This window comes from Colobus angolensis, unplaced genomic scaffold (genome assembly GCF_000951035.1).
Source record: "Colobus angolensis palliatus isolate OR3802 unplaced genomic scaffold, Cang.pa_1.0 Scaffold211, whole genome shotgun sequence".
NCBI classification, from domain to species: Eukaryota; Metazoa; Chordata; class Mammalia; order Primates; family Cercopithecidae; genus Colobus; species Colobus angolensis.
This window is the reverse complement of record NW_012115278.1, coordinates 3,691,422-3,700,476: the sequence shown is the minus strand read 5'-3', so window position 1 is coordinate 3,700,476 and position 9,055 is coordinate 3,691,422. Positions and strand designations below refer to the sequence as shown.

Genomic DNA, 9,055 nt, shown 5'->3' with positions numbered 1-9,055 from the left:
TTCTTTATGTTTTCCCATCATACTGTGCGTGCTGGGACATTCTTTTCATTTTCCCACTATGCTGTGTTTGCTGGAACCTTCTTCATAGTTTCCCACCATGCCATGCATGCTGGGGCATTTTTCATGTGTTCCTGCCATGTTGCATGTGCTGTGAAGTTCTTTGGCTCCTCCTCCACTGCTGTTTTTCCCCCACTCCGTTGGGTGATAACTTAGACAGTGTCTCTCTTACGGGCCTCGCTCTGCGTCTCTGGCCCCCTCTGAATTTCCTTTGCAGGTTTGTTTTTTGGTTTGTTTGTTTCCACACACACCTCTTCAATATCTGTGGACTCAGGGGTCTTCGTTTTTGACCTTTTTCTCCTCTCAGGTCAGCATTGGCTAGCAGAACTCATCCCCTCTGTGGCTTGCTCTGTTTTCAGCCTGCTGGGAGCCATGTCTCTGCCAGAGGCTCTTCCTTTAGACCCATGTGTGCCAGGTCCCCTGCACCCGTGCTTGATGGAGCCCTTACAAGCAGCAAGACCCACACCCCCCATCTGCCTGTTATACCCATTCCTGCGGTGCTGGGTCCTCTCCTTACTGAGCGTCTAGACAGGATTATATTTTCAAATTACACCATGCATATTTTACTAAAATATTCAATAGATTCAGCTAAACACTTTGTAAGAAGTTTTTCTTTTTTTCTTTTTTTTTATTTTTTCACATAGAAGAATTCAAGAAATTATTTTGTCTTGAGCCCCTCCCTTAACAACCTAATGAGCCATTTTGACTTGTCATAGAGCTAGCCTGAAGCGTCATTCCTAGAAACTGACATTGGTGGGCCAGAAGTCCCACAGGTGTGTCCCCTTAAATATATGTAGATTATGAATCTTTGAATGTTCTAATCTGATTGAGGGTTCCTCTTTTGGTTGGTTTACATGCCTAATATTTGGCTATTTAATCCATCGAATGAGGAAAAAATTAAGAAGAAATGACTGAGTGGAGCCCATAACAAAACAATGCAAAGCAGAAGTGGCACCTTGAAGCAGAAAGAGCACATTTAGGTGCTGAATTGATGTGAGTGTGCTGGTGGGTGGTTTTGTTACTGGGAACACAAAGGAGGAGAGTCTAGGACATTACAGAGGCACGTAAAAGCAGCAGGGCGGCCCAGATACCTGCACCTAATAAGCTTAGCTCAAACATCTGCATCCCACTGCACACTGCATTTGCCTGTTTCCTAAAATGATCAGTTTGGATTTTTCCCTTATCATTGCTCTTACTTGATGAATCCACTTGATGAATCCACCCATCACAAGTCTAGCAGCAACCAAATGCTTCACTCAGTGCCGTGTCATTTTGCTGTGGACGCACACCCAGGACCTCCTTAGTTTTTTTTTATTTTTCTTTTATCTACTCATCGCTTTTTTCTCCAATTGCCTGAACATTTCCAATGGGACAAAACTTTATAGTTATTATGTTCTAAAGGGACCAAGAATTAATCAGAATATAGGTACTTCTGTCTTCTTGGGACATGTTCTGTAAAAAATACTAACAATTGCATTTCGTGACCCAGCTAGTGTATAAATGTATTAGTACTATATTTTAAATCATTTTCTCTGACCCAACAGTTCATTTTTTTTTTTTTTTTGCTTCTGAGTTTAGAAGAATTTAAAACAGTTTCATAAGCCCCTGAAAGTATCGTGGACCTTTTTCAGGTATCTGGGGTATGAATTACAGAGATAAACACAAAATTCAATGTAATAGCCCCATTGAAGAACTGTCAGAAAAGTGGTGCATTCTTCTATATGATCACCCAGAGCATTCCACGAGTCCCGCCTCTGTGTGGTTTCCCTGCTCTCTGCCGAGGAATTCGCTTATACAGCTCTGTCTGTCATTTGTAATGCTGTCTGCAAGGACAACCGTTGGATGTACCAGTAACTGCAAGGGATTAAGCGTTTCAGATTATTATATATTGGCAAGCTCTAAACTTTGACACAACTTCATTGATAATGGCCTCTAGTTGTGTTGTATCTTTAACAATGTTGAAAGTGATTTCACCTATTTTCTAAAAGTGAGAGAAAAATACATACATTTTAATAAGGAACAGTTCATATAGTTTAAATCACTCAAACCCAGTCCTTTGGAAGGTGATTTTCCAAACTCCTATTGTGGGATCCTCACTAATGTTCCGTGTGACTTGTCACCCCTCTATGCTCCCGCGGCTCCCAAGGCAGAGCCGGACTGCCCGTTGTCCCTCCCGCCCTGCCCCCTGTCGCTCCCCATGGTCGTGCATTGTCACTGTGCCTCTGGCCCCCTCTGTGGCACATGTGACCCATGGACGCTACAGAAAAGACCTTGAGTTCTTGCCAGATGGCCAGCTTCATGGGGATGGGAGCCTCGTCTGTCCTGCTGGGGGCTCAGGAGGTGCCTGCACAGATGTGCTGAAGGTATAAAAGCACATGGTCAGTGAAAGAACAGAACCAACCAATGACGTTGCTGACTTATTCCAGGACAGATCAACCTAGTGGGGATTTTGCCCAGCTGTAAAGATACCCTCAGTGGCCAGCCATGTGCAGAGCCCCAGGCGGGCAAAGGAAGCCTGCGGGGAAGGACAGGTTCCTGCCTGGATCCCTGCTGCTGGTCCCCATGCTCTGAGCGATCCCAGCCCTGATGGGCCCTGGGTGCCCTGCGGAGGGCTCTGCTCTCCAGCCGCGAGGACTCTTTCAAACCAATGGAGTGAGATGTGTAAAAATTCAACTTCCCTTCAAATGGGCAAATATTGTCAGACTCTTTAGTGTTTTGTCCCATTCGGTCTTTTTTCACCCTGTCTGGAGGAAGGCATCAATCTAGTGGTGAAGACGGACCGAGCCCAGGTTGAGTTAGATGTGGTGGCCTGTTTTTGTTTCTCCCTATGACGGCTTGTCATTTGTGTAAGAATTGGTTTTTGGCTTTTGACATGAAAGAAACAAACCTTAACAATTTTCAGAATCATGGTGAGGAATCCGTGGTCTTCCCTGGGCTGTGTGTTGGGCTCCAGGGCCTCTGCCTAACGTCCTGGAGCTCCTGGCGAGCCGCTTCCCTCCTGGGCTCTGGCCCTCCCTGGACCCTGACCCAGGGAGCCGCTGCCTGTGCAGAGGAAAGGCCCGTCGCCATTCCATTTCCCCTTATCTATTTCCAGGGCCTGGACTTTGCCGGATTCACTGCACACATGTTCATTGGGATTTGCCTTGTTCTCCTGGTCTCCTTTCCACTCCTCAGACTCCTTTACTGGAACAGAAAGCTTTATAACAAGGAACCCAGTGAGATTGTTGGTGAGTACAGGTGCCTCCTCATGTAAGCTCAGATTTCATTACCATAATATTGTTTGTTTACCAGGGGAAGTTCTTATCAGGAAGTACCTGTCATGGGTTGCTGGATGCTCAGTATCAGTGACTCTCCACGTCTGCCTCCTAGTATACACTGTGTTTTCAGGGCTGCTGTCATGAGCTGTGCCTCTTCGGTTTTCTGTGAAGTGTACTGTGCTAAAATGTGGGAAGTTATGGCCACCATGTACAACTCACATGTCATAACCTCCTAAAGCCATGTGTGTATGGCACAAATACACTAACATAGACGGTAGTGCTTTAATAGTGTATCATAGCTTGAGTGCTAAATATGACTGCAAATACAGCAACATAACCCAGCACAGGAGGTGATGTGCCCTGTCAATCAAGAGCACATGCTAGGCTGGGCGCGGCGGCTCATGCCCGTAATCCCAGCACTTTGGGAGGCCGAGCGGGTCGGATCACCTGAATCAGGTCAGGAGTTTGAGTCCAGCCTGGCCAACATGGTGAAACCCGGTCTGTACTAAAAATATAGAAATTAGCTCGGCATGGTGGCACACGCCTGTAATCCCAGCTACTCGGGAGGCTGAGGCAGGAGAATTGCTTGAACCCGGGAGATGGAGGTTGCAGTGAGCCGAGATCGTGCCACTGCACTCCAACCTGGGTGACAGAGTGAGACTCAGTCTCAAAAACAAACGAACAAACAAACAGCAGATGCTGAGCACCAGCCAGCACACCAGCCAGCAGGATGAGGGCTTAGGGCCATCTTATCGTTTTGCACTTTCATCACTTAAACACTTCAGTAGATGCTTTACTGAGGTTGTTACTGACTAGAATGTATTAGGAACAATAGATTATTTGGGGAACAGCCAGCCTTTCCTTGCTGAGCTCCCGAATGTGGATGCCGTGCAGGTTGCCTGGGTAACAGGGGCATCAGGCGACCAGAGCTCGGCAGATGCAGGCGCTCTTCTTCCTCCTCAGGGGTTTTTACAGCTCAGGGGTTGTATGTTGATCTCTCTCAGCCTTGGTGATTCCGCGGGCCTGTGTTTTACAGGATCTCAGTTTGTCTTTGTTCTGGATAAGAGAGCCAGATTCCATTTCCACACGGATGGCTGGAGGCCGTGACATGGTCCTGCCTTACTCCAGTTCCTCTGATGCTGACTGTCCAAGACAGATTTGTGTGACTTTCATGTTATTCAGAATTTGAGTGTTTAAAAAATTTAATGCCGGGCACGGTGGCTCAAGCCTGTAATCGCAGCACTGTGGGAGGCCGAGACGGGCGGATCACGAGGTCAGGAGATTGAGACCATCCTGGCTAACACAGTGGAACCCCGTCTCTACTAAAAATACAAAAACTAGCCGGGCGAGGTGGCGGGCGCCTGTAGTCCCAGCTACTCAGGAGGCTGAGGCAGGAGAATGGCGTAAACCCGTGAGGCGGAGCTTGCAGTGAGCTGAGATCTGGCCACTGCACTCCAGCTCGGGCGACAGAGCGAGACTCCGTCTCAAAAAAAAAAAAAAAAATCTCATTAAGAAAATATTGTTTCGTGTGCCTCCATCTGACAAAACGAGATTGTTCTTGGAAATGTCTATCATCTTACCTGGGGCCGGGACCTAGTTCAACCCGTGACAACTAGCTAGAGGTGTTTAGAATGTTTTATAATCAACTAATATATGCACAGTAAGATAAATTAATATATAGGTTTCATTTTCTGATGAAAATGTTAGAACCAAGGGAGAGCAAAGGAGACTGTGATTGTGATGGATAATTGTCCTGTCTCTGGGAGCTTGTGTGTGCACAGCTGTGCCTTCGTGGAGAGCTCAGCTGTCATCCTGCCCAATTATGCCAGCCTCTCCCAGCCTCCCTGGTGATCACAGTGTCTAATCTTGAGAAGAATTTGGGATACACAGATTTAGATACATAGAAAATAAATCTCTGTAATCAATTCCTCACCATTCCTGAGTAAGGAACAGAGACAAGCTTCAAGGGAAGTGGGGAGGGATGGTGGGAAGTGCGCACACCTGGTGAAGCTGGAACCCTCCGGCCGTGCTAAGACCGGCAGTGCAGAGTGGGGTGATTGCTCTGTGCCACTGTTGGGCCTAGAGGGCTCCAAATTTGGAGTCCTTGGTAAAACTGCAGATTCCTAAGCCCCGCTCAACAGATCTGAGTTTAGCAGGCCTGTGGTAGTGTACAGAGCAGTGTCAGAACAGGCTTGGTTATGTTGCAGGGAAAAAGGAACCCTGAAATCTCAGTGACTTCCAGAACTGTGTTTTCTTCCTCGTGTTGGCTTTGTACCCCTCGCCTCCTCCCCAGTGGCCTGGCAGGGGCCCCAGTCATCATCTGTTCTTAGAGTCCTGAGCGGCTGGCCTTGAAGGCAGAGAATATCATGGGCCCACTCTGCCATCGAGTGACACAGGCAGGCTCCACCCAGTCACAAGGGACCAGACCAGGCCAGCCTACCAGGTGCTCAGAATGGGAGAGAGCATGACGTACATGGCGAAAGGAACAGTAATCACCGGAGCCTGTCCCTCTGATCACCAGATATTCAGCTCCTGCTGCTGCTTGCTAAAACTTTGTTAGCATTTTGTATTTGTGTACATCAGGGATCTTGATGTGGTTTCCCGTTTTGTAATGTCTTTTTTTGTTGTCCTCATAGGCGGAATACAGAAATACTTCGTCATCTTCAAAGTTTTGGAAGAATTTCTGTAGAATTGCTATTACTTTTTTCTTAAATGTTTATTTGGACATTTATAGGCCTGGATGTTTTTGTGGGAAGGTTTTTAACTACAAATTCAAATCCCTTAATACACATGTAGGGATGGCTGTTCAAGTAATCTGTTTCTCCCTGAGTGATTCTGGTAGTTGGGGTCTTTCGAGGAATTTGTCCATTTAATCTAAGTTGTCGAATGTATTGTTATAAAATTGTTCATAATATTCTTTCATTTTCCTTTTAAGGGCTATCAAATTTTTGATAATGTCATATCTCTCATCTCTGATGTTGTAGTTTGTCTTCTCTCTCTCGTTTTGGTTGGTTTATCAATTTTATTGATCTCAAAGAACCAGCTTTTGATTATAAAGATTTTTCTCTACAGTTTTTTTCTCTTTTAATAATGTCTATTGTGCTCTTTATTATATTTTTTCTGCTTACTTTTGGGCTTATTTTTCTTTCACTAGTTTCTAAAAGTAGAGGCTAAGGTTATTGATTTCATGTGCCTCTTATTTTCTATTATAGGCATTTAGTGCTCTAAATTTCCTTCTAAGTATTACTTTAGTGACCTCTCACTAATTTATTAAATATTTCATTTTAATTCAGTTCAAATTATCTTTCTTTTTTTTTTTTTTTTTGAGACGGAGTCTCGCTCTGTCGCCCAGGCTGGAGTGCAGTGGCCGGATCTTGGCTCACTTCAAGCTCCACCTCCCGGGTTTACGCCATTCTCCTGCCTCAGCCTCCCAAGTAGCTGGGACTACAGGTGCCCGCCACCTCGCCTGGCTAGTTTTTTTGTATTTTTTAGTAGTGACGGGGTTTCACCGTTTTAGCCAGGATGGTCTCGATCTCCTGACCTCGTGTTCCGCCCGTCTCGGCCTCCCAAAGTGCTGGAATTACAGACTTGAGCCACCGTGCCTGGACCAAATTATCTTGTAATTCATCTTTTTATTTTTTCTTTGATCGTTGGATAATTTAGATGGTTTATTTACCTTCCAAGTATTTGGGAAAGTTTTTGCAGTTACCTAATTTAGTTCCAGTATAGTAAGAGAATGCATTTCATAAATCTTGAATCCTTTAGAATTTACTGAGACGTGTATAGCTATAGAATGTGATCTATCTTTGTAACCGTTCTGTGTGTACTAGAAATGAAAATGTATTCTGCTCTTGTTGGGAGGGATGTTCAATAATGTCAATTATGTAGCTTAAGTCAGATTGGCTGATAATGTTATTCAGGTATTCTATATCCCTGCTGATTTTCTATCTACTTGTTTTATTAATTATTGAGAGATGGATACAGATGTGTCTAAGGGCGATTATAGATTTATTTATTTCTCTTTGTAATTCTATCATTTTGCTTTATGCATTTTAAAAGTTTACTATTAGGGCACATAAATATTTAGGATTGTTCTTTCATCTTGATGAATTAACACCTTTATTATTATAAAAACAATCTTCGTGATCCATGTTAATATTCTTTGCTCTGAAATATACTTTGTTGTTGATATAACAATTTCATTTTTCTCTTACTAGTGTTAGTGTGGTATATCTTTTTCCATCTTTTTACTTTTAACTTATGTATGTCTTTAAAGTACAGTTCTTGTAAGCAGCATGTATTTACATCTTGCTTTTTAATCTACTCTGATAGTCTGTCTCTTAGACATTTATAATGTGCTGAGTGATGTGATTGAATTTAAGTGTAACATGATCTTATTGTTTTATATTTGTGCTTCTTTATTACTATTCTCTTCATTTATGCCTTCTTTTGAATTAATTATTTAAATATATTCTATATTTTCTCCTCTTTTGGTTGTTACTTTTTTGGGCTTTAATTCTGTTTTATGATTTTAGTGACTATTATATCACTAACTTTAAGCGATATTATACTACCCAGCATACAGTAGATGAACTTAACACTAGTATAGTTCCATTTCTCTCTTTCTGGCCTAGGCTGCTTCTCCTGAGATTCCTAGCTCTGAGCTCACTACTCTAGGCTTCCCTGGAAGCCATCACCTCCTGTGTGAGACCGCATCCCACACGGCACTTTCTTTGCCTGTTTGAAACACGTATGTGGCCACTGTTAAGTAATACCATCAGAAGTTGGTTGAGAAGCTCAGAAAGATGGAGGCTGATAGAGAGGTAAGAGATGGGATATCTGACAATGGCTCCTAGTAAGAGGCTAGAGTGGCAGAAACAAAGAGTTGAAACTTATATGGCAGAATCAGCACAATGGTGCTGGTCATTTGGGGTTTTGAGTCTTCTTCTCTGAAGATCTTTGACATCTTTAGCTCTATTCTGGAGGCCACAGGGAACTACTGGATATTTGAAAGGAGGAATTTATCTATCTGTCATCTATTTATCTATCTGTAATCTGTCATCTAATCTAGGAAATTATAGATCTAGGAAGATAATAGCTAGATATCAGTTATCTTCCTATCATCTAGGAAGGTGATAGATTTATTTTATTTTATTATTTTAATCCATTTTTTAAAATTTTTATTTTTATTTTATTTTTTAATTACACTTTAAGTTCTGTGATACATGTGCAGAACATGCAAGTGTGTTACATAGATATACATGTGCCATGGTGGTTTGCTGTACCCATCAACCTGTCATCGACGTTAGGTATTTCTCCGAATGCTCCTAGTGCTATCCCTCCCCTAGTCTCCCACCCACTGACAAGCCCCGGTATGTGATGTTTCCCTCCCTGTGTCCGTGTGTTCTCATTGTTCAACTCCCTCTTATGAGTGAGAACATACGGTGTTTGGTTTTCTGTTCCTGTGTTAGTTTGCTGAGAATGCTGATTTCCACCTTCATCCACGTCCCTGGACATGAACTCATACTTTTCTATGGCTGGATAGGATTCCATGGTGTATGTGCCACATTTTCTTTATCCAGTCTGTCATTGATGCGCATTTGGGTTGGTTCCAAGTCTTTGCTCTTGTGAACAGTGCTGCAGTCAACATACGTGTGCATGTGTCTTTATAGTAGAATGATTTATAATCCTTTGGGTATATACCCAGTAATGGGATTGCCGGGTCAAATGGTATTTCTAGT

The 9,055-nt window shown here is 43.4% G+C and overlaps 1 protein-coding gene across 3 annotated transcripts in view; it reads left to right on the top strand.

Moving 5' to 3' along the window:
- Positions 1–9,055, top strand: part of OCA2 (oculocutaneous albinism II) — a 355,302-nt gene that overhangs the window by 133,397 nt on the left and 212,850 nt on the right. For all 3 annotated transcript variants that reach the window (XM_011942880.1, XM_011942878.1, XM_011942879.1), the window contains one exon: positions 3,152–3,284. In XM_011942880.1, coding sequence (XP_011798270.1) covers positions 3,152–3,284 — 133 coding nt within the window. The remainder of the gene's footprint in view (positions 1–3,151; positions 3,285–9,055) is intronic.